The sequence below is a fragment of the Pleurodeles waltl genome, chromosome 6 (genome assembly GCF_031143425.1).
Source record: "Pleurodeles waltl isolate 20211129_DDA chromosome 6, aPleWal1.hap1.20221129, whole genome shotgun sequence".
Lineage (NCBI taxonomy): Eukaryota > Metazoa > Chordata > Amphibia > Caudata > Salamandridae > Pleurodeles > Pleurodeles waltl.
In genome coordinates, this window is record NC_090445.1 from 1,586,744,646 (window position 1) to 1,586,770,709 (window position 26,064).

The 26,064-nt window shown below is 42.7% G+C and overlaps 1 protein-coding gene across 2 annotated transcripts in view; it reads left to right on the forward strand.

Annotated features, from left to right (window-relative positions):
- PNPLA7 (patatin like phospholipase domain containing 7) overlaps nt 1-26,064 on the forward strand; it is a 1,294,112-nt gene that overhangs the window by 922,983 nt on the left and 345,065 nt on the right. For both annotated transcript variants that reach the window (XM_069241381.1, XM_069241380.1), the window contains exon 27: nt 25,489-25,645. In XM_069241381.1, coding sequence (XP_069097482.1) covers nt 25,489-25,645 — 157 coding nt within the window. The remainder of the gene's footprint in view (nt 1-25,488; nt 25,646-26,064) is intronic.

Consider the following 26,064-nt stretch of genomic DNA (forward strand, 5'->3'; position numbering starts at 1 on the left):
AGCATGACCTCTGAACTCCATATACCCAAGCAGGGGCTTGTGAGTCCCGGGTGATGTTGAACTAGTGACCAGCAGGCATCCCCTCTCATAGGTGAGCTCATCACTCTATTAAGATACCAGTGGTGCAGGACACCATTTCATTTTTTCCACAGGGCTGTGGTGTCAGGCTTATGGAATTAAATGAAGTTTCACCCATGTATTACATATTTATACTTTTTTTAGTCACATGCTGCCTTCGGAGTTTTTGGACCTTCAACCTTGCACCCAGTACAAAAAATGACCCCTGGCCTGCATATCCTCTGCATGCAGTACTGAGTAATGCCCATGACTCTGGTGTCTACATTTTCTGCTCTCTGATAGACTCAAAGACCTCAATAAGACAAAGGTTAAACATTTTTGTGCCCAGGCACAGGAAGGAGTCCAGATTGTTCTCTCGGAGCTGTGCATCTAGTCTAAGGGTAATATTTTGTGTTTTTTATGACTCGTTTTCTTATTCTAAATAGAGAGGGAGAAAAAGCACAAGTGGTCTTCTTTGCCTTAAAATGGGGATCAGTGCAATACCTCCTTGGGTCTTCACCAGCCTCACTTCAGGCTTAGTTCTCGAAGGAGCCTTTTCTTTCCTTGTGAAATCTTGAGAGCGTGTTTAGCACCAGTTATTCCAGCCGATTGGAGGACTGTAAGCCACTCCTGCCCTACTAGGATACAAAGTTATTGGTGCATTACTACGTAAGTCATTGAATTTGTCCCTGTAGTGGTGCTCATGGATGCTGTCAATCCTAGCAACTCAATTGGCACTTATGGCTTGAGCAAAGTTGCTAACAAAACCAAATCACAACTTCCCATTAGCTGGGTTCTATGATTTATTTTGAAGTGGGAAGGAGGATGGTTTGTCCTCCTTTCTGATGAGAATGCTCCTTCTTAGAGCTGAGACAATCAAGAAGTGTGAAGTGCATTTTGACTTGATGAAAGCTTTGCATCCTCTCATGGGCTCTGTTATATGATTTCATTGATGTGGTAAGGAGAATAGTCTCCATAATTTCTGACGAGAATATTCTTTCCTAGAGCTGAGGCTGTCAATACCTGTGAAGTGCATTATGACCTGATTTCTGAGGCATCTCTCATTTAAGTAAATATTGTAGGCATGGTCAGAACAATGAGTCAGAAACTGAGACACTTCTCCCACCCATTTTGCGGCAAGACTTGGATTTCCTTCAGTGACTTTGATGAATTGCTTCATGTGGATCAACCTTCTCTGTTGTGTTCTCCTTTATATTTTGGCTTAAGGGGAGCATTTTGTTTCTTGGATTCTGAAGGTAATGGTAGGCTGACGGTTGAATTATATTGCAACATTTATGTAGCGCTTACTACCCCAAGTGAGGCACTGATGTGCTTACCTACATGGGTAGCATGGTACACCATGTAGGGTGTGGTGTGGATGGAAGTATATTGTCTTTGTTTTGATTCTGTCGTCTTGCTAGAGAACCTCCCAGGTTGGTTATGGAGTTAGGGAATACAGGGATGTCCTTTGTTAACATCATCCCATGCCTGATTGTCATTGTGAGATGTCAAGAAGCGGCCATAGTTTGTAGCTATGCGGGCACGGAAGTGGAGTAAATTCAAGTCTTCTGGTGGCCGGTGGCATGTGTCACATCTCTTCAGTTATTCCACACCTGATCAAATGGTAATGGATGGTTTATTCATGTGGACTAATACGTTAGTGGGTGATGGATATGACCCTTAGCATTTTTGTTTTTTGTAAATGTAAGAGGGTCCAGGAGTAACAGGGAATTATTAAGCAGCTTTTATGAACTAAAATTGGCAATCTGACTGCTAAGTTTTATGATATTAGTTTAAGTGTGGGTTATATATTGTATTCTATTGTATTGTAAGTAGGAGTTAGGTGTGATCTTTAGTGTGAGAGTGAATTTGTGAATTCATGCATTGGTCAGCAGTATTAATACATAGACTAGAGGAGATTAGGTATTGTTACGTTGCAGGGATATGACCTTTAAATGAGAGGTTTTGACCTATGAAATGACCTGTTTTCTGTTTGCAGAGATACAGTAGTAGGTATTAAGTCAGACATGCATTTGACTTATTAAATTAAAAAGGAAGTTCTTACTGAAATCATTCTGAAGTCCTCTGAATACTCCAGCAGTTTTTTTCCAATGACCTGAGGAAATCATCCCAAACCATCCTCAAGTATGTGTGTAACAGACACATCATTTTCTAGTATAACATGGGCTTTGGCTTGGGTTTTTTTAAGAGGAGGGATAATTGATGATTGTTTTTGTAGGGTGCATGATAACGTGTAGGTGTTAGACATTAGCTGGTCACTGAAAAGAAAATACCCTGGAATATTCTTTGGCAAGGCTGCTGGAAGCACATCCCCTTAGGTTTGTGTTACCAAAGATCTCGACGAAGTTAAAATTTAGACTATTGTGTGGAGGTGGTACTGGCATTGTGCTCATGTTGTAGGGGTAGGGATGTAAGATATTGATTGTTGTGTTGACATTCCTTAGGTTTTTTTCTTCGAAGAATATGCTGTTTTGTGAAGGGGTATTACTGGATGGGAATTTTCAAAGTATGTCACAGTTATAGATGCCTTTTATGTTAATTTTGGATGAGTGTTGCTAAGTTTTGCTGTGTATAGTGCATGTAATTGAGTGGTCGAACCGGTTTTGGTTAGTTTTGCTAGTGTGGGATTTGCACTGGGAACCTAGGGCTATTATATTGGCAGTGCAAAGTGGGAAGAGGCTCTTCAGTTGCTTTGGATAACTGCTCATTGACTAAGGCCTTGGCCACCAGATCACAAAGCTTGGTTGGGGAAGTTATGCTGGTAAGGTTATTTATTGGTTATGAAGTAATCAAGAAACACTAGTTGGATACTGTTTCGCTCCTTGTTTTGGTGTTGATTTGGAAGTAACATGGGTGAAAAAGAAAGTGATGGAGTAATATACTAGGTTGTAAAGTTTTTGGAGGAGATGAGATATAGGCAGTGGCCTTTGAAGCGAGAGGCTTCTTTGGATTGGTTGATAGAATGGCAGGTTGATTTGCCACTCTGAAACTGGGTGGGTGACTGCTTAGTTGGTCACAATAATGTTGACGACTGAACCTCCACCATTTATCTGGATGGAAAGGAGCATGCCTCCTCTCTAAATCACAGATCAGATAAGAAATATAACACCATATCTCTACCCATTTCCCATCAGTGGTACAAAAATGAAGTACCACTGCCAAACCTTCCCACCGCTGCTCAGGTCCCTCAAATATACACTGTTTCCACGGTTAAATAAAACCAGCTGAAAGTAAAACATCAAAACAGATCTATTAGCATTTCTGCACAACCTGAAGAATCTGCGGGAACACATAAAATACAGATAGTTTTTGCTTCGCAATTGTGTTGGGAAAAAAAAATTCCCTTAAGGCAATTCATGACACAAATGCGGGAGGCAGACAGACCGCGGTGCCTATTGAAGGAAAGCGGTTCTTTCTTCTCAGCAGGCCAGCGATTCGTGTGATTGAGTGAGTCGTGTGTGGCGGGCACCCAGACTGCACAGCAAAGCCTGTCTCGGTGTAAGATGAAAGCAGTGTCCGGCAGTCACCTCTTGTGCCTCTCAGAAAGGTCTCGTCACGTGGATGGTTCCATTTTCATGGCTAATTGCGGCATACCTTACCCATCCTTAGTTATAAATTATGTTAGTTAAACCAGGTTTTTCTATGGAATTGTTCTACAATTATATTTAATAAAATAAATTGGGGGGAAAAAAACTAAGCTAGCCGTGCTGTGGCGTGTCTCACGGAAGCAGTTTTATTTTACTTTTGGTGTAGAATACTAATGCAGTCTCACACGAGGGATGGGGCTCGAAGATACTCTTCAGAATCACGTCAACAGCCTCCTGTGCGGAGACTCGGCACTGAACAAATCCATGCCGAATTCCGAATTTTACATTTAAATCATCTTTAAGAAAATGCGATGTTTTCCCCGTGAGCAAACAGTGCCCCCTTGTTTTGTTTGCTCCGTTGGTCTCAGCATGCCTTCGTCATGTCCTTTGTCCCTCTCTCCTGGAACACCGTCCAAGTACTTGAGTCCTTCCACTACTCCCATTTTTTGGACCTACTTTTTTGTTTCTATTCATGCACTTACATATGAGTGCTCGTGTTTTCCAGCTGTTTAACATATGTCGCATCTTTTCCCTCCCACTTCTCCTCTGCCCATGTTCGCCACTTTTACCCTCACTCACTTTCTGAATACATTCTAAAACGAGTACATGTTTGCTGTAAATTCTGAGCAAAATATAATCCGTGTACAGGCACTTTAAAGATATTTCAATCAGCGAGCACCGAGTATGGAATTAAATATATTAATTCGTATGCAAGGTGTTCTTTGTGCTGTTTTAAAACGAGAACAGTGTTTCCGAAATCTGATCATGTTTTAGAAATTGGCAATTAAATAATTTTCTATTTACTGACTACATGGTTGCATATACTTCTTATTACACAGGGCTTCCTGTAGTCCAGCACATGGTCACGTGTCGGGTCACAGCGTCAGCAATAGGGCAATATCCTAGATGTGTGTAAATGTGGCATCCATCTAGGAAACCCACTTTTTTTTTTATAGAACCCAAACTGGATGCAAAGATCCTGAGCGCTTTACATGAGCACCAGTTACATTGCACGCATCCATTTTTTATGTAGGCACGGACAGATTAAGTAATTGGCCCAGAGCCAACCCCGAGATTTAGATCAGATACCCCAACTCCAAAGTCAACAGCCCTGACCGTTATGCCACACTCTTCCCTTCCTGTCAGCAATACATGTTGTCTTCTGGTTCCATTGTACATATATGTATTTGCATGGTAAGTACAAAAGTTTTCATATTTATCTAGTTATTCTAGTTATTAATTGTACTGTAAACAGTAAGATAATTTCTAAGTCTGGTGTGGTTCACCCATACTTAAAAATGTATCATGTGCTGCATGGTTTAAAAATACTTTGAAAAACGGTTCTTTAAAAAATAGCACTGCAGAAAAATAATTTGCAACAATTACGTTTTCTCTTCTCGTAAACACGCAGCGTATAGTGCCTCATTAGATATGATGGTATGTTTTCCAAAATCGATGGAATTTTAACTTCATTCAGAATGGCGTCCCGTTGTCCAAACTCACCTGCCCTCCCATTCAACACTATCACTCACCATCCAATTCACCACTTTCACCCACCCACAACCTGCCATTCACCACTAGCACCACACTCCCTCCCATTCACTGCTAGCACTACCCACCCATTCACTGCTAGCACAACCCACCCTCCCATTCACCACTAGCACCAAACCCACAACCTCCCATTCACCACTAGCACCACCCACCCTCCCATTCACTGCTAGAGTCACCCACACTCCCTCCCATTCACTGCTAGCACTACCCACCCTCCCATTCACCACCACCACCCTCCCATTCACCACTAGCACCAAACCCACAACCTCCCATTCACCACTAGCACCCACCCACCCATTCACCGTTAGTGCCACCCACCCATTTACCACTACCATCCCCCCGCCATTCACCACTAAACCAATTAACCACTACCATTTCAACCACCGACTCTGTTACCACTGCCATCCACCCACACACCATCCACCCTCCCACCGATTTACCACACAAGCTCCCATTCACAACTACCACCCACCCTTTCACAACTACCACCCACCCATTCACAACTACCACCCAACCTTTAAACACTACAACACGCTCTCCGATTAACCACTACCACCTGCCTAAACCTCCCATTAACCACTACCATCCACCCAAACCTCCCATTCACCGCTAACACCTACCCACCCTGCCATTCACCACTAACATACACCCACCCTCCCATTCACCACTATCACCTACCCTTACATTCACCACTACCACCCACTCTCCCATTCACCACTACCACCGATTTTCATACTCATCCTCCCATTCACCACTACCACCACTCATCCACCTCTACCAACCACTCACCACTACCAACCACCCACCCATTCACAACTGCCAACCACCTATCTACCCATTCACTGCTATTACCAGCCCACCAACCCATTCACCACTACCAACCACCCTCATATTCACCCTAGCGCCCACCCACCACTAACACCCACCCTCCCATTCTCCACTACCACCCACGGACCATCTCCCATTCACCACTACCACCCACCCTTCCATTCACCACTACCAACCACATACCCTCCCATTCACCACTACCAACCACATACCCTCCCATTCACCACTACCACCCACCCTCCCGTTCACCACTACCACCCACCCTCCCGTTCACCACTACCACCCACCCTCCATTTCACCACTACCACCCACCCCCCCCATTCACCACTACCACCCACCCATTCACCATTACAATCCACCAGTGGAGAAGTGTGGCACAATGGTTAGAGCGGCAGACCCTGATGCAGAGATCTGGCCCGGGACCAGGGTTCAATTCCCCGCCTTGGCGGCTCTTAGGCTCAATTCCCTTGGACCAGATCATTCTCGCCTCGGTGCCTAATCTAATTAATGGGTCCCACTCTGTAACTCTGGGAAATAGCTTGCTTAATCTCCACAACGCCCCTCACAGCGCTTGGATGCCTGGCTTCATTCACCCTGGGGCTGTCCAGGAGTGGGCGCCTCACAGGGAAAAGCCAGGAGGGGTTCCACAGCGGTATGCGTACAGCGCCTTGAGACCCTAATGGGTGAGTACTGCGCTATACAAGTTCGAAGTTTTTACCCTCTCATTCACCACCCGCACCCGATTGACAAAGGCAATAGCTCACTCATTTACAAGATGTATTGGTTTTGCAAAACATGTTGTTTTCAACCATTGGGCTTACAGCCCGCCCATAGCTTACCCTTGGTAAGCTTCAGCATCGCTGTCATTTGCTTTCTGTCTGTTCATCATGGCACGCGGGTGTTATGTCCTCTTCTTGTGTTTGTACATCCCCTGGAGAATGGACCAAGTACTTGTCTCCTTCCGCTTCTCCCATTTTTGGAGCTTCTTTTTCATTTTTCTGGAAGCGCTCCATATGACTACTTGTGTTTTCAGGCTGTTTGCTTTTTAGCACAGTAACCCTGGTCGGTATTTATGTACTTTACACTAAGCCAGAACCACACACTGACCACTTAGCTCTGCATCCTCATCTCTGATCTTGTATACAGTTGCTCACTCTCCCACTTTGAGCTCTGCCATCTGATCTGGGTGGCCTGTACAGGGCCGCCCTTGTCCTGTAGATGTGTCCAGCAGCACCTCAATAGTGGAGGCTGAGCCCACCACCCTCCCTCGGATTTTCAGTCAGACACGCTACAAAAAGGCACAGAGGACAGATTACATACAGTGCAGCCGTTTTTACTTCACACAAAGGCAAGCACACAGCCACCACAGACCCTCAGACTACAAGCAGTACAGATGCCCATGAAGCATATTACACAGGACTCACATAAGTAGTTGCTCTATACTTCACAGCTACTGTCAAATTAAAGAGCAGCATTTTGAAACAGTAGCACTGTAACATGGCAAGTGCTGGGTGAGTCATAGCATTCTTTCCATAACTTTCAGCCTTTCCTGAACAGCAACCGCACAGCTAGTCAATTAACATGGCTAAAAGACACTGAGAACACCAATAGCTCTTGAATTTCCTAGACCATTTGGCTTTGCCAATGCTTGTTTTGTGGAGGTGAGTGAAGTTTGGAGTTCAACCTTGTTTGCTCTGAGGGCCTACCCCCTCTCCCATATGCTGCCTCTTTTCCAATGCCCTCGCCCTCCCCTTGCAAAACCTCCCTCTCATACGAGCACTGCACTTTGTTCTGCCTGGCTCCCTCTTTGGGTCATGCATTGCAGGCATTCGCATATTACCATTTTTTTCAGCATCAATGCTGAGCTAAAGATTTGTATTCCATTTGCGCCCACAGATTCTTCTGCTTCTACAGAAATGCTAATATATCTGTCCATGATGTTTTATTTTTCAACAGTCTGCATGGCTTCTCCAAGTCATGGAAATTAGCAAGAACGTGAAAAGCACAAAGGGATCTAACAGTACAGTAACAAATATACTAAGCATTAAAGGGCAGTAGAAAACGGTTTTCCATGTCACCTGAAATGGCTGAGGATTAGAGAATTGACTTAACCTGATGGGAGCACAATTCCTTTTTGCCTTCTCATACGAAGCGATATGTTCAGGAATCATGTCCAGCTGCGTCTGAGCAGTAAAGGATAACATGGAGGTGCCGCTAGGGCTGGATTAAGGTCTGGCGGCGCCCAGCACCATTATCATTGTTGGCACCCCCAACCTGGAAAACCCTCTCCACAAATTCCCCCACTACCATGCTCCAACAGCCAATGAAGCATACATGTGAAAATCAGTCTATAGGAAATGTTACATGAGACAATAAAGATTACAAGGTGAAGGAGTCACATGTCACCAAAACTAGTAGACAGTATATTTGAAGAATGTTTGATCTGGAGAAGCACAAACTCTGGATTTAAAACGTACCACAGAGGTTGACTTTACTGATTAGAATGTTTTTCTACCCAAAGTAGCACTTTTTATCACATTAGGATAATGAAAGACTGGGGGAAAACATAACATTCTAACCCATACCATGCAGTTCGCATGCAGCTGTTTGATGACCGTTCATAGCTACTGTGCTAATGCCAGGTTGTAACTTAAGAACTATCATGAGGATCTCTATGGCAAAAGCAGTAACCTACTGAACGATCCACATAAAATACAGTCAAGTGATGTGCGTGGTACACGTTCCTTGCAGCAGGAATATTAACCCTCTGTGCTACATTATCATACATGGAAACTGCCCCTAGACAAAACTCAGTCACTCCAGCAAGGACATTAATCAGCAGAGTTATCTTGAAAAATGTTATTGTTGCCTGAAAACTAATAGGCACACAAGGAACTGTGCAGCAGGTGTTTTGTTTTTATTTTTTAAAACCCCTGCTTTTTAGGATCGAGCCTGCGAGTGGATGCGCTAGCACATAAGTCTCTCACACGAGACATTGTTGTATTCAGTAAAGGGCTTGGAGCCAGCCTGTCACTCACCATTTGTTGGTTTGCGTGGCACTATTCTCTGCAGCCTCGTAATTCACCAAGGCATGTCTGGCATCATTTCCGTTCTCCCTTGTGGAGCAGGGATCAAGCACTAATTAATTTCAACTTAATTAGTGCCCGTCCACTGCTCCCGACATGATCGAGGTACTATTTTGTTCATTTTAACTTCCAGTGCCCTGCAAACAGAAGGCATGTGACTGGCAAAAACGTGCCCAGCTGGGCAAACATTTGTAAGTTTTATTTTTTAAAGTTAACTTTTGAAAATGTTGTTAAGTCCCCTTTTCTCAGTTTCCACTCCTGTTTTCTTTTGTTTTTGCTCATGGGCACTGTTGTCAAAAGATGTCAATTAACTTGTTTGAAATATGCAAGACCTAGTGCATTACAAATGCTTGTTTTAAACACTGCGCCCCGAGGTGAGCGCTAGATGCGGCTGCACCGGTCACACCGCCTAAGAGCTGGCCTTGGGTGCTGCAGCGGACATTATTTCAGATATGAACTCTTCATATGCTAGAATGGAACCATGGTTCTAAGAAAGCAACTCTGGTAATGGTTGTCTGTGTTGTAAGGGCATGGTCACATGTGTTTGTTCAGCATTACTGTTGCACTGCTAGATAATTTGCATTACAAGTACCAGTAAATGCCATGTATTAATTTATGTGCCGTCTCCTGTTGACCCATATTGAATGATTAACTCACCTTTTTTGATTATTTCAAAGTATTTTTTTTCCTTTGCCCTACTTCTGACAGCCATTTTTCCTTACCATCCCATTTACCCCCTCTGTATGGGAAGCCTGGAGTTTGATATAGAACGTGCAAGCACTGCAGATAATTCAAAGAAGCTCCTGACTTCGCATCCTTAGGAGTATCAAGTGAAATGTTATTCGACTCTGGGGCCTGGTTGACGTTGATCTCCAATGAAGTTTTTGATGAACAACTGAGTCACAAAGTAAAGTTAAAAGATCCTGATGTTGTTCCAGGGGGTTATGGAGGTCAAGTCATTGATCTGAGAGGTTATTTTGAGGCTGAGATTGCTTTCAAGTCACACACTATCCGTGGGAAGGTTTATGTTCCTGTTAAAGGAGACAGTGTCTTGAGTTGGCCTCATCAGAAAGGTCTGAGAGTCATTTTGGATCCTAACTCTCCTTCCCCCGTCATGATCAAGGAAGACTATGTTAACACTTTGCATCACATATGTGAGCTGGATGTGCAGGAGCAAATGCCTTTACCAGGATTTGTTGAGGAGTTCAAGGAAGTTTTTAGTGAGATATTAGCCTGTTGGAAAAAATACACTCATCAGATAAGGTTGAAAGAAGGCTCGGTTCCGGTGGCGGCTAAGGTGTGTCCTGTCCCCATTTCTCTAAAAGATGATGTAGAGAGAGAAATTAAGAGATTGTGCGATGAGGGAATCATTGAGCCGGTAGAGTCATCTGAATGGATTTCGCCAATTTTGTGGCAAGGAAACAGTCTGGAGAGCTGAGACTGTGCATTGACCTGAGGAACCTCAACAGATGTGTTGTCAGCGACCAGTTTCCTTTGCCTAACATCTCAGAAACGGTCACAATGCTATCCGGTTCCAAATACTTTAGTAAATTTGATCTAACTTCTGCGTACCATCAGATTAAATTGCACCCGGATTCGCGTGACTACACTACGTTCATCACTCCGTTTGGCACATTTAGATTCATAAGGATGCCTTTTGGCTTAGTCTCAGCAGCCCTGTACAACCAGCTCTCCTCTCTGCTCTCCTCCAACATAACCAACACTCCACATTCTATCATGAGGTCATATGTGACCTCAGCCTGGGGCAAAGCTTTGTGAGCATTCAGCTCCTGCTGAGATCACATAAGCCATATACCACACCATCTTTCTCTATTTACACTTAAAAATTCTCCTCAAAGTGGTGCAAATATTGCTGCTGAAATGTGTGATCGAGACTGACACATCAAGGTTGTTGCATCAGCTGCCAAACCAGAACTTTTAGTTTGACATCTTTCCACAGGAGGGGGTAATTGCTACATCTTGGACTTGAATTATGTAAATAAACTATTTTGCCAGCATACATTCACAGTAGTTGCCCTGTCTCAAATGATTGAAGACTTGAAGACAGGGCTTGTTCATGTCTTTGGACCTCCATGCCCCTTATTTTCACATCCCAGTCTAAGCATGTCACAGGAATTTCATCAGTTTACAGTGACTGGAGAACACTACAGGTTAACCAGTTTACCTTTTTGATTTGGTACCTGCACTTATTGGTTAGTCAGAGATATTTGTCAATTCTTACCTCGATGACTGAATGTTGAATGTAAGATTTCCTCTCCTGGGCACTGAACATCTTTGCTGGATGTGCACCCTACCCCACAAGCTTGCTTTCTCAGTATTTTGCCCAAGCCTTTCTTATGTCCTCCGCCAAATGCTCCAGTACAAGGGAATGCATTTCTCCCACCTTTGTAGGACATAAGCCATTCAACACTCGCACTGCACTTGCCATCCGGAAGAAAACCTACAAGCTGTATTTTTCCTCTAGATGTTTACTTCACAAGCTCACCTGTTGTTTTGCTTCACTAATGACCGTGCTGAAACAAGACAGCATAGTTGCAGTATTTATTGTGCCTTGAAGTTGTTTCTGTAATTTCTTATTTCATATTCTAACTGCTTACATCTCTCATGCATTTTTCTGTAAGAAGACATAAGTACCCAAACCCTCCTGCTAAGAACATCTTCTGTTCAAAAAGCATTGTTTTAAACATATTAGTACAGTTATTGATTCTGTTTTATCCAAGCACCCATCCCAAAAATTTAGAAAGTCCTGATAAACAAGAAAACTCATTTGCCAAGACATCATAAGGCATTTTAATTTCACATGCATTTTCAGAAAAGGTTTGTGGTGCTTCCTTTAACTCTCTGCCACACATATTTTCATTTTTAAATCGTACACTTTCAACTTCCAACCTCCCTTTAGACTGTCCGACTACGGCAAAATGTTTTGCTTCACCAATGACCGGGCATGAAACACTCATGCACTGACAAAAATCTCTGTAATGCGCTTCTTAGGCTAAAGAAGACATTTATTAATTCACTTTGCAAGGTTTGTAAAGGAAAGTCAGCATGCTGAAAGCACCTGAAAGCACACGTTTAAAAAATGGTCACAGCAATGAAATGAAAACATGTACAAATGATACTCCACTGCAATATACACTGGCAACTTAAACATGCTTAATGAGACTGGCAGCAGTCACCAGGTGATAAAAAGCCATGTTGTTGGTTCCATTAGAATTGCAATGAAACAGGTTGATGGAACATCCATGGTACTCTGCATTATTCCCATGCAGAACTTTGATTTGTGAAGCACAACTTGCGCCAAATGGAACCATAGGTATTGCCCTTCAAAAGCAGCAGGGGTGTTGCGCAAAGTTATCAATCAATCAGGTACAGGTTGGGGGTGCTGTCCCTCCCGACCCCACATGCATACACCCGACGGGAGACCACACAGCACACTCCTGGTCAGTGGCAAGTCGTAGTATGATCTGTAAAAGAAATAAGTATGATCTTTCTTGCAAATAACATTTGTCAGCTGAAATGTGCTCCCATTTTCCTTTCCTAGTTTTAAGGCCCTTTGCTATGATTTCTGCAGCTTCTGGAGGGCCATTTGGGGTTTCCACCCACACCTCAGTACCAGGGCTTTTGTCAGTTGAGCCAAAACCTCTCTTTCCTTGTACTGTCAGAAGGGCTGGGGCAGTCCCTCCTCACCAATCCTCCATACACTGGACTCATGACAAGTTAGGCTATTTTGTAAGCATGTAGGTCAGGACATGCAGATTCTGGTGTGGCTCTTAAGGGAGCTGAAGCTCCAGGTTTTATTTCCCAGTACACAATGGTGTTGGTGGCCACATGTGGTTGTATCAGGAGAGTTTCAGCATTTTGTAATGGTCTGTTATTCAGAATCTGGAGTTCTTCATTTACATGCCCTCTCCAGTTTTTCAGAGTCATCAGATATTTTTTTAGTCCAAAACCCCAGGGACACTCATGTTCTTCTCTGCTTTTGCCACCTGCTGAAATCTACATACTGTCCCTGGATAGTTACGTGCAACACAATGTCTCTTTCCTGCACTGTCCACAAGTCTAAAGCCTGTTGAATTATTGATTTTGCCAAATGAAAAGCACACTGCTGCTCTTCACCCCATTCAAACTCATGTTTTTTTCAGGTCACTTTGTTCCAAAGAGTTAAGATTTTACTAAGATGAGGGTACTGCTGTCTCCAAAATTCAATCAATCCCATGAATCACTGTGTCTCTTGCTTAGTGCGAGGAGTAGCAGACCCCAAAATCTTTTGTTTTACTTGTAGCAACCTCTCTCTGTCCTAGCCACATTTTACTCTGCAAAAGCTCCTTGAATATATCTTTAACATCCTTAACTTCTTGCTGGGTGTAATCTTTTAAACGATGCATTTCAACTCCTGCAAATTTCTGTGGGCTACTCTTTATTTTTCGTCCAAATATTGGCTGAGTACGAACTACATTCTGCTCATGTAGCTCACACTGGCCCCCACCTTTTTTAACCTCCTCATTACTGGAATGTGAAAAATCAGCTTTCTCTGGGATGGCTTCGTAGATATCAGCCTTATAGTGTAATAACTTAGTCTGAAAAGACCGCATAGTTGCAGTATTTATTGTGCCATCAAGTTGTTTCTGTAATTTCTTATTTTCATATTTTAACTGCTTACATCTCTCATGCATTTTTCTGTAAGCAGACAAAAGTATCCAAACCCTTCTGCTAAGAACAAAAGGGTAATTATTCTGTTAAAAAAGCAACTTTTTTAAACATATACGTACAGTTATTAATTCTGTTTTATCCAAGCACCCATCCCAAAATTTAGAAAGTCCTGATAAACAAGAAAACTAATTTGCCAAGACATCATAAGGCATTTTAATGTCACATGCATTTTCAGAAAAGTTTTGCGGTGCCTCTTTTAACTCTGCCACACATATTTTCACTTTTAAATCGTACACTTTCAACTTCCAACCTCCCTTTAGACTGTCCCACTACGGCAACATGTTTTGCTTCTCTAATGACTGAGCTGAAACACCCATGCACTGACAAAAATCTCTGGAATGCCCTTCTTAGTCTAAAGAAGACATTTATTAATTCACTTCGCAAGGTTCATAAAGGAAGGTCAACATGCTGAATGCACACATTTAAAAATGGTCACAGCAATGAAATGAGAACATGTACAAATGATCCTCCACTGCAATATACACAGCAAATATATGTATCTATATTATAATGTAAAGCAAATAATGAATTAAAGTATGCATCACCATGAGGCACAGACACATCTGCTTCATCTCCTTCCTATCCGCATCATTTCGCCAGATCCCAGAATGGATCGCGGAGAGAGAGATCAGTTATCCTCACGGGAAGGATGACACACCTCATCGTCTGAATCACTCCCTGGTCCATCTGGTCTCGGCCTCTTATACTTTGAACAAACAAGAGATGGAAATTCTAGAAATTCCATCCTCATAAGTTTATTATTCAAAAAATGCTGATTACTTTAGGCCAGCTTTGAAAAGAACACGTCGGGACTTGGCCAAAATCCCAAGGTGCCCTGAATCAAAACAAAACCATTCTTTGCCAGCCTAGTACATTCTTATCAGCCTCAGCCCTTGGTGAGAAAAGAACATGCAAACACGCAAAATAAAAACATGAGCACATTATATAACTTGAGAATGGAAAATTACTTGTAGCTTTTAACGTGGCGGTGGCTAATGCTAAAATAAAGTCAATGGGCAAAATTAAGTTGGTGGCCACTAATGTGAGGGTGTGCTGCTGGGCTAAGTGCAACGTGGAGTCAGTGGTCAAAACACAAATATCCTTACACTTGTGGATGATGTCCTTATACTAGAGCCTCAAGCATTGAGGAGTTGCAGCTTCTGATCCTCCATGCTCCTAACTCGCCTTTAGATTTTAATGTTGAGCGTGAAGACCAGTGAGCTTGCAGGTGAGCCCTTAGTTTTTTTTCCAGTCTGCAGTGCTCTGCTACATTACCCAGTCCTGATGGTGACCCCCTACTCATCATAGAGGTCAAATCGCGGTTGACTAGAAAACACAAATATGCACAGACTACCAACCTGTCTCTTACTCCCTTCGGTCAAGAGTAATTTGTTTCATCTTTGTATACACATCTCTTCTTCACATTGGTCGCACTGTGTGATCACTTTTCAGAATACTTGATTGCCAATTAAAAGCATGAATGCTAATGAATTTTTTTTATAGCAATTTGTTTCTGGTTGGTTGGTCATTATGTTTTGATGATTGGTTTCTGTTGTTAGCTGAATTTTGCATACATGTATTGTTAAAATCTGATTTAAATCGGTCCACCGCAAAACACTATTTTTCATTATCAATTTCATTTCGCCTCCTAGTTCCTGACAAGCATGTTGGGTCAAATCTTGTGTTAGATTATCGTGCAGTGAGGCATGATGTAGCACCAGCGGCTGAACTTACCTGGCATTGATGATTGTTGTTGCACAGCACACTTAAGTATACCTCTCTGACACCTGACCAGGCCAGATCCGTGCTCACAGAGTAACTGTTCAACAAAGATCTTGAGCAGCAATGAAGGTTCATGCTAATTAAAGCACATTACCAAAGCCGACCTTGTGATTATACAGATGTTGCTCATACTGGATGATTGATATCTCGATCCGAAGCTGACATGGCACCGTGCCCTGAAATGATGAGCGCCTCCCTACTAGGATGTACCATTTTATTATTCACCATGCTGATTCGGAACAGGATAACAATGGGCATGCTGACAGTGTTATGACAGCTGACACAAGGAATCACAACGCTTTAGCACTTGAATCAGGACCGTAAATAACGATGACAGTCTTCTGGGTGCATTCTTGAATATGGAAAATGTAAATGTTGTTAACAATTTATGTCTGAAGCCCTCTCCCTGCCCTAGTGACATTTTTTGTATTTGGTGTTGGTCCTGTTCCTGAACTTTCTGCTAGCATCAGATTGAAAAGAAATTTATAGCCCATGCAAATTGTATTTATAATTGTATTTTGGTAGTGCTTTTTACCTCTGATTAGTCGATGAAGTGCTTTACGCCGGGCAGCACGCTGCTCCGGAACCCAAGGTTAACGGTTCGGCCAGTGATAAATCAAACCATTTCATGCATTCATTCCAGATCCTTTGTGGTAGATTACAATTAATAGGAATTTTGTGTGATCATTAGTAGGAGGGTGTTATTTGAGCTCATACATATATTTTTGGGTAGAAGAGGTTTACTATTGTTTGGTAGCAGGGTTACGACTTTCAAAAAAGACGAGATTTTGATCTTTGAAAGGAGTTGTGGGGAGTTTGTAGAAATATGTTAATAGACATTAAGTCAATGACGCATGTGACTTAAAGAGGATGTGGTAAGAGACCAGGCATGTCAGGAAAAGAAGGGAAGGAGAGGGCAATCGGAAAGAAAAACAACTAAAGGCGACAATCCATTGCAATTTAAAACCTAGAGCTATCAAATGATACAATAAAAAAATTGAGGAATCTGAGCTACCGGTAAAACACGATGTTAATATCAGACATTAAAAACACAATAATTTACTTAACTAATTTATATACATTAACATCAAAATGAAAACATTCCCTTATTAGCTGGGGATCCAGCTGCAAAGTATAACATTGCAAATAATTATAATTAGGATTACTTCCGGGCCTCCCGGCAAGCCAGACACCCACCTCATAAACAGTAAACATGGATCCGACGACTGTCTGGGCCCTTAAAGTGCTTGAATGCATTAGTTGTTCCACAATAAAATGGCAACCAACAAAATATTAAAATACATATTAAGAAATTAAAAACTCATGACTGTGCAAAATTAGTATAAATCCCAAAGGAGAAAGAGAAGAAGATAGTTTTGACACACCATAAATCACTGCCCCTGATGAACTTGGCCTGGGTGCATTAATAAATTTAGTCAACAAAACATCCACCATTGTATTCTCAGGGTCCAAGGACATAATAACAGCCTGCTGACAGGAGCAGACCCACAAAGCATTCTACTTATTCCTCAACATGGATCTACGCTCTTTAAGCAGAGATGGAAACAGGCAGACCACGTGTTCAATGGATTTGTCACAGCTGCCACAACCCCTGCACATGACACCCACCCCTAGGTTGGGCAGCCAGGTGGGTGAATGCCTCAAAAAGGCCCAATCACCCATCCTTAGAGCCATGCAATTTCTCTTTCAAACAAATGCCATAAGGGCAGGAAAGATAGTTTGCTGTGTTAGCTGGCCGGAATGAATTAATAACCGCCCAGGCATGTTTATGCTTGGCAAGGAGAGCTCGATCTGAACGGTAGGACCAGAGCTGAACACACTTTTTAATAACCAATTTGATAAGGTGTTGAGAAGGATTGTTAGCCCAAAGGTCCTCCACTCTCAATAGCCATTTGCAATCAGACAAAGAGCGGCAGGGAGACCCTTTCACCTCGGTCGCACTAATTTCAAGCCAAAGAACTGACTCCAGACTACCTGTCTTAAGGAGACTATGAGAAGTTTTAAGTAAAGGTCACTTTTTCATGCAGGATTTAAAAATACCGAGGATTCTTTTAACATACAGAGATAACATGCAATTTGAGAATGCAGAAATATAAAGAGAAACAGCAAGACTTGCATGCGGTTAGTGATACATACTAGAATCAGGTAAACAGTTTGTCCATTGCGAGGCTACCACTAGGCCACCACTCCAGCAATGTTAGCTGATCATCTCTGAGGCTGGAAGCTTAAAGTAATGGCTGGACGCATATACTGGGAAATATCAAAGAGTTTTAGGCTGTGCTTGAAGGAAGAGCACAGCAATGTAAGGAAATATAAGCAGATCATAGCAATGTGAGGAAAGATATGGGTGAGTTACGCAAACACTGAGAGGGAGATTCTGCAAATGCTGGAGTAAATATCTTGTGATGTTCATCTTCACGATAAACACACAGTATTAATTATAAAAGGAAAGTGGGATTCATTTGGATGCACCTGGTTGTAGCAGGTCAAAAGTTGGAGGGAGAAGACAGCTTCCTCAGACAGCGTAAGCTTATTGCCTCCATTCATTTGGTTGAAGATCCGGACGCTGAGGCGAGTAGCTGGTGATTGCGCTGCCTTTGTTAGTGAGGGGCTGCTGATGACACTCCCTGAAACACTGCCCCTTGGCATACGGTTTGGAGAGGGTCAGGAATGCTGAGGTTGTTTATGCAATGTGAACAGGATGCTTCTGGTGAGGCCCAGCGTTTTACTCTTCTTGATCACAGCCTAATGTAGAATCTCAAACCCTCTTGTTCATGCACCGGAGACCACTCTGTTGTGAGAGAAGAACAGCCCTCTGTGACCAGCCGGGGAGGGACATTTACACTCTGGTCAGTTACAAATTAAATTATGTTTTCAGGAGGAAGAGCAAAAACAGTACAGAGTATAGTAAAGAGTTAACAAGGGGATGTTTAAAATGTGATAGCTGTGAAATAAACCACTGCAATGCTACATCCTGCCTGGTGCAAGGGTTAATAAAGCATATACCTTTAAATTCTGTCCATAAACACATATCACAAAATCGGTTCCAGTAGAGACCATTCATAACCTGCCAACTGATATTTTCACTAGGATAGCTAGACATGTTAACCCTTTAACTGCTGAGACATTTTTCACTCCCAAGTGCAGAGTCCTTTAGAGGTCTGGCGCTAGCCCAGACCATTTGGTTTTTCTAAAATATGTATAATTTACTTACATATGGGTGCTTTCAGTCACCTCTCTTCATCCATTGGTCTGTGGTGTCATTCACATGTTGCTTCCGCCCTCTACTGCATTTAGCTGTGGCAATGGATCAGTCTACTTAAGCCACTAGTGTCCTTTCCTTTGAGTGATTGAATTTTGCTCTCTAACAAGGATCACAACTGGCTAGTTCCTTTAGTGCCAGTGTTTTTGTTTTTTACTTTATAATTACTTTGTGTTACCTTTATGTTTAGATGTAAGAACGCTATAAGTACTCCCAAATCATATTAATACGTCTGGCCGAAAGTAAACCCAACGAAAATAAGACATATCAGGAAAGAATCATCGATCATAGGTCAGCACAGTGAAGACCTAAATGTATCTCAGGAAAGCCCAATAAATGGCACAAGAAGTTTCATTCATTCATTTCAGCTGTATAAAGGGAAGTGATCTTAGTTTGCTCACAGTACCTGGATTTACTAAACCATACACACTTGCCAAAAACATCAAACATAAACGTACTTTTCGAAAAACATCACACGTAAGACTAAATATACACATATATTGTAAAACATTGTTTAATAGTATCCCCTTTCTTCAAATTAGTCATTTGTGGCTGTGCTTGTTATTTATATGCCAGTCTATTTTAGGAGGTGATCATGCGATGGCAATGTATCTTGAGGCATAGCCTTTAATTATCATTGAATGTATCCGTCCCATGAATCGAGATCTTTTCAATAACCTGGTTCCTCCAAAATATAGAAGCCTTTCTATTTAGAGCATGATGTGATAGCAGGACCTTCTAGTGCACACTTCTTTATCAAATCACATGTCCCGTCAATGTTGTTGTAAATTCTTTTTGGAGTGTTTTGCGTTTTTGACTGCTGTTATTTCACAGCATACCAGATTGTGTGCTTTGCAAACTGTTCTGTATTAATTTTTCCTCTTTGTACTTTTGTTCCTCTCTGTTCTTTCTTTCCTTCTTTGTTTACTATTTTTCTTCCTTCTTTTTCTTGTTTTTCTTCATTCTTTTTGCTCTAATTGAGTTATTTTATTCTTTTTTACTCCTTTTTTCTTTCTTTCTTTTTCGTTCTTTCCCTCTTTCCTTTTCTTTCTTCCCTTTCCTCCTTTGTTTCCTTCTTTATTTCTTTCTTTTGCTCTTTAATTTTTTTCACATTGTCTTTTTTCATGCTTGCATTTGTTCTTTCTTTCTCTTTCTTTCTTTCTTTTCTTCTTTTCTTCTTTCCTTCTTCCTTCTTTCTCTTTCTCTTTCTCTTTCCTTCTTTCTTTCTGTCTTTCTTTCTCTTGCCTTTCATGCTTGCCTTTCTTTCTTTCCTTCCTTTTTCTTCTCTTTATCTCTTCTTTCTTTCTCTTTCTTTCCTTCTTTCTCTTTCCTTCATTTTTGCCTTTGTTCTTGCCACCTTTTGTCGTCTTTTCCTTGTTCTTTCCTCCTCCTCTTTTTTCTTTCAACCTTTCTCACCTTCCCTCTTGCCTTCTTTCTTTTCTTCGTGTTTCTCTCTTGTATTCGTCCCATCTTTCATTGTGATTTTATTTATTTCCTTTGTCTTTCTTCAGCCAAATTCGGACTAACATCTGTGTTAGACAAGTCCTTTTGATTTTACTAAAATTATGTGTATAATATAGTTACTTACAGGGGTTTCAGCCAGATGTCGACCATTAGTCTGTGGTTGGTGTCATTCACATTTTTCTTTCACCCACTCCATAAATGCATTAAGGGACAATGTAGCAGCCCACTTCAGCCATTGGCTGACTTCACTACGAGTTATAGCATGCTGCTTTTTCCCAAAGCGCACAAAGTAGTCTTCTTCAGTGTCAGGGAGTACTATAGTAATGTGTGTGTGTGTTTTTTTTGTGCCCAAAAAAAACGTTTTTGCCTGTAGCAAATTATATTTTTTCAGATTGATGAGGGCCTGGCATATTCCCCCAAAATAAAGTTTTGCAGTAAGAATAGCAAAAGAAGAATTTCTAGAAAGCTTGTGGCCAATGTCAGACCTATTGGCTTTCCCAATACTTATTTGATATGTGGGGTACGTCATGCTTACGTTGGCGTAACTTTTTCCACATAAGGTATCCATGCCAAATTTGTGTTTTTTCCAGCATCCTGGCTATTTCTAAAGGTACCCAGGGTTTTAAGTTTTCCCAGGAGGACACAATAAAAAAAGTCAAAATATAACATTTTGGTTTTGTTTTGCGGGGGGAAACATAGGGATAACCTGCTAAACAGGAACACTTTTTTTCCTACAAAAGACATCAACTAAAGGTTTGCTACTATCACCATATTCTCACCTTCAGTAACTAGTAGAATTGTGTCAAAATACATTTTTTACTACAGTTTGTATTGCATTTATGTTTGTGTTTTCAACCTACTTGCAGTCTGGGTTAGAAACGTGTGAAACCCATGGACGATTCCTGTAGCCTATGCATTTCTGAAAAATAGGCTAAATTCTGAATTCAGCAACAGGTAATTGGCAAGAGGAATTTAATCCATAGGGTCTCCAGTTTTGATTTGACCTCGGTTACTTTATATTTCACTTCACCATATTATTACATTTTACAGAAAATATGCTTATCATAAAATATAGTAGGCTCCCACTCTCCACACTGAGAGTGCATTCAGGAAGCAATATATTATGAAAATTACATGGTAAAAGTGTTGTAAATCTTTGCTTTTATCTTTTCATATATTTTTACACCTTTTTATAGTTTTGCTAATAATGACTTGTTCCTCTCTGGCAGAGGCACCTTCTGCTGATATAATGGTGTCCAGCACATTAGATTGCATTGTAATTTGTCTTCACAAAAGAAGTGAATTTCAGGATGAAGTTAAATAACCGATGTGTTACAAAACATTGAAGTAACAGGGTTATTACCCCACTAACGGTGCTTATGCACTGATTGTTTTCTTCACAAGTGACCTTCAGGTGACGGTGACATCAGGAATTGTGGTCGTTAGCTGATGGCCTGTTTTGTGTTGCAAGACATGAATTCTTGTATCACACTTTCTAAAGTGGAGGCTCGTGTTTGTTTCGTTCCCCAGCATTTTGTGTTCTGTGTGTTGGTTGATAGAAGGTATTTTTGGTTGAGGAGCATGCCGTCTTCTCTTCTCTGGCCCATCTGTAGGAAGCTGGCTTGGTGTGTGGTGAGCACCTACGGTGTTATCACCTTATATCAGGTCCACATATCCCTTATTAGTGAGGTGTAGGCAGTGTCTAGGAAGCCAGGGCTCTCTAGAGGTAGCTATAGATAAGCAGCGAAGACTAGGAGACATGCAAGGCTTATGCACTACCACTATAGTCACACAGCTCTTACACACATGAAAGAACCACACATTGTTACAAAAACAAAGGTACTTTATTATGGTAACACAAATACTAAAATACAGTATAGGCAATACTCTGCTAGCAGGTGAGTAAACATACTATTATATACACATTAGAAGTCAGGTATTGGCATAGAAGGCAATAGAAAACAGTGAAATAACAGAAAATACTGAGGACCCTAGGAGGAGACCAAACCATATACTAAGTAAGTGGAATGCAAAAGTCAGACCCCCACCCAAGGTAGTGGAATCAGTAGAGGGGAGCTGGAGGAACTAGGAACCCCAAAGGGTAAGTACCAGAGTACCCCCCAGTGACCAGTAGAGAAGAGTTAAGTACCTGTTTTTTCCCCAAACCCACAGGTAAGCTTTGTAAAAGGACTATGCAAGACCCAAGCAAGTCTGGAAGAAACCGAAGATGGGTCCTGACAGAAGAGGACCTGCAAATGAAAGGGGCCAAGTCCAGTTCCAGTTGGAGTGCCCGGTTGGGGAAGGAGCCACTACCCACCCTTCTGGAGGTGCTGGACCAGGTTGACGGTGAAGACCAGGAGTTGGCTATGCAGCACAGGAGCAGGTGAAGAATTCCAGGAATGATGCAGACGATGTCCCACATCGGAAGAAGAGTTGCAGTCAGTCAGTGGTGTGGAAGAACCACCACCAAGCCTTGGCCAAGGCAAGGGTTTCAGAAGAAGAGTTGCAGAGCTGCTGGGGACCAGGAAGGTCCCGGTGGACTTAACCCAAGGAGGTTAGTCCCAGGCGACCCTCAGCAGTGAGGAGAGCCAGAAATCGAGGATGTAGCCCCAACAGGCAACTCGCAGGCACAGGAGTCGCAGTGAGGTCCACTTAGCACCCCTGGAGAGGAGTCCCACTTTGCTGAAGCAGCTGCAGAAGTCTCTGCTTTGCAGGGAAGAGTTCTGGAGGCCGGGACTACACGGAGCCAGAAGATCCCTTGGAAGAAGAGCCAACAAGCTTTGGTAGAGTTATGGTGCACAGGGGTACTGTCCTGCAAAGACAAGCAATAGCTTACTATCTCCTAAGTCGGACAGCTGGTAGAGAGTACCAAGGGGACCACCACCACCCCCAGTGTTGCAGGATCCACACAGTTTTGCAGGAAAGATGATCCACGCAGCCACAGTTGGTGCCCGCGGATGCAGGGGAGTGACTCCTTCACTCCAAGGGAGATTCCTTCTTGCTTCTTGTGGAGGCTGAAGACTCTTCACCCTCACAGAATGCACAGCCAGGGAAATGTTGCAATTGCTGGAAGGAGCCGGAGAAACAATGTTGCAAAACAGAGTAGTTGCTGGAGTTGCAGATTGTCGGTTCCTAGAGGGTCCAATTGCAGTCCTAGTGGCCAGAAGATGAAGTAAACAATGCAGAGGAGTCCTGCTGTAATCTTGCATGCTGAATCTCAGGACCCATCCAAGAGGGAGACCCTAAATAGCCCAGGAAGGGGGATTGGTCACCTAGCAGGGTGACCACCTATCAGGAGGAGTCTGACATCACCTGCCTGACCTGGCCACTCAGATGCTCACAGGGGCCTCTACCTACCTTGGATTCAAGATGGCAGAATCAAGTGGCCACTTGGAGGAGCTCTGGGCACCACCCTTGGGGTGGTGATGGACAGGGGAGTGGTCACTCCCTTTTCCATTGTCCAGTTTCACGCCAGAACAGGGTCTGGGGGTCCCTGGACTAGTGCAAACCGGTTTATGCAAGCAGGGCACCATTTGTGCCCTTTAAAGCATACCGGTGGCTTGGGGAGGCTATCCCCTCTCCCCCAAGCCATGTAACACCTATTTCCAAAGGGGGAGGTTGTTGCCTCCCACTCCCAAAGTAAATCCTTTGTTCTTCCTTCCTGGGCTTCAGCTGGTCAAGCAGCAGGAGGGCAGAAACCTGTCTGTAGGATGGCAGCAGCGTGGGCTGCCTGGGAAAATCCTGCAAACTGATGGGAGCAAAGCTGGGTGTCCTCTAAGGAGCCCCCAGAGTGCATGGAATCATACAACCAATACTGGCTACAGTATTGGGATATGATTCTGACATGTTTAATACCAAACATGCCCAGGTTCAGAGTTACCAATATGTAGCTGGACAGTGTATGTGTCCAGTACACGGGTAAAAAGGCTTCCCCGCACTTACGAGGTCCAGGAAAATGGAGCTGGAGTTCGTAGGGGCACCTCTGCTCATGCAGTGGTGCCCTCACACACAGGTACTTGCACCCTGTCCTCTGGGCTAGGAGGGCGTGCCATAGTGGTGACTTACAGTGACCTGGTGCAGTGACCTGTAGTGAAAGGTTGCATGCACCTTTTCACAGAGGCTGCAATGGCAGGCCTGCGGACACATTTTGCATGGGCTCCCATGGGTGGCTAATACATGCTGCAGTCCATGGGGAACCCCCTCGTGCCCTAATGCCCTGGGTACCTATGTACCATATACTAGGGACTTATATGGGGGCACCAGTATGCCAAATTTGGGGTGTACAAAGTCAGGAACAACCAAATTTAGAGGGCGAGAGCACAATCACTGGGGTCCTGGTTAACAGGATCCCCGTCAACACAGTCAAAACACCCTGATAGCCAGCAAAAAGTGAGGGTAAAGATGCCAAAAAGAGGGTACTTTCCTACACTGTCTTTGTGAGGATTTACAACAGTTTTGCAAGACCTGTAATCCTTCTGCTCAAATGTTCTGCAAGAGTGTGCTTCTTGTCTTAAAATAACTACATGTCCTGGTGGTGCAGACAGCTCTTTTAAGGAGTTGTCTGATGTAAGCATCTCCAATGGATTATTGGTGGCACAGTAGAAATTTGAGCAGTCATCCAAGTTAGTGTTGCAATTACAAATTACTAATAGCATCCAGAGAGAGAAGCATTTAGAAACACCAAGTAATGTCTTTTAGTTTTCTCTTTCAAAGCAGTTGTGATCGTATTGATGGCACCCTTGATCTTTTTGCTCTGAAATCTCTGATGCTGAAGAGAGTGACTCCCAGTGAGAATTTGCTTACGAAGAGCTTTGTCTGTTCCTTGATTTAGGAAAGGGTTACGTTACTGTGTGAGAAGGAAGGCTGAGTAGCAGCAGTGTGGTGTGTAGAGTTTCATAAGACACCTAACACTTGATGGTTTTTCAATACTTTGCAATATATGGGTACCGTGCTGCACAAAGTAAGGATATTGTATAATGAAAGGATTAGGCATGAGGTAAAAGCATAGTTTTATTTGTACAGTACTTGTTGAGTTGAACTTGTCTTGGTTGTTCTCTCCCTTTTGGTAAGGCATGTTTTTCTCGTTCCTTTTGTGCAGGGGATTCTCCCAGGTTGGCATCATCAAGGCTCTGATTGAAGCAGGCATCCCAATCGACATGGTGGGCGGTACTTCCATCGGATCCTTAATGGGAGCACTTTATGCAGAGTATCGGAGCTTTAATCAGATGAAAATCAAAGCCAGAGAGTGGGCCAAGGTAAGCAGGCGTTCCCAAAATAGAAATCAGGGTGTCTGACACATATATAATAACTTCAGCAAAGGAGATGAAATAAAAAGCAGTGGAGGGGTGTTTGAAGTATTTGTAACACATGCAACTCTGATGGTTCTCCAGTTCCGGAAAGTGATATAGGGTTTGGCCAAGGAAAATGATCACAGGATCCTTGAAATCCCTAGGCAGGTAATTCTTTATTTTTTGCTGCACTGGGTCATCTTGATTGATTAGGAGGTTGTAACTTATCTTTTAGGAATTTAGTTCAGGTTTACCTGTTTCTGATGTATGCACACATCACAAGGCCCCACTAGTATAATTACGAGAAGGAGAGACAACGAAGAGAGCCACCTAAAAGTATACTTGAGATTAAGGTTTTTGAAGGTACTTTCTAGTCCCCAACAAGA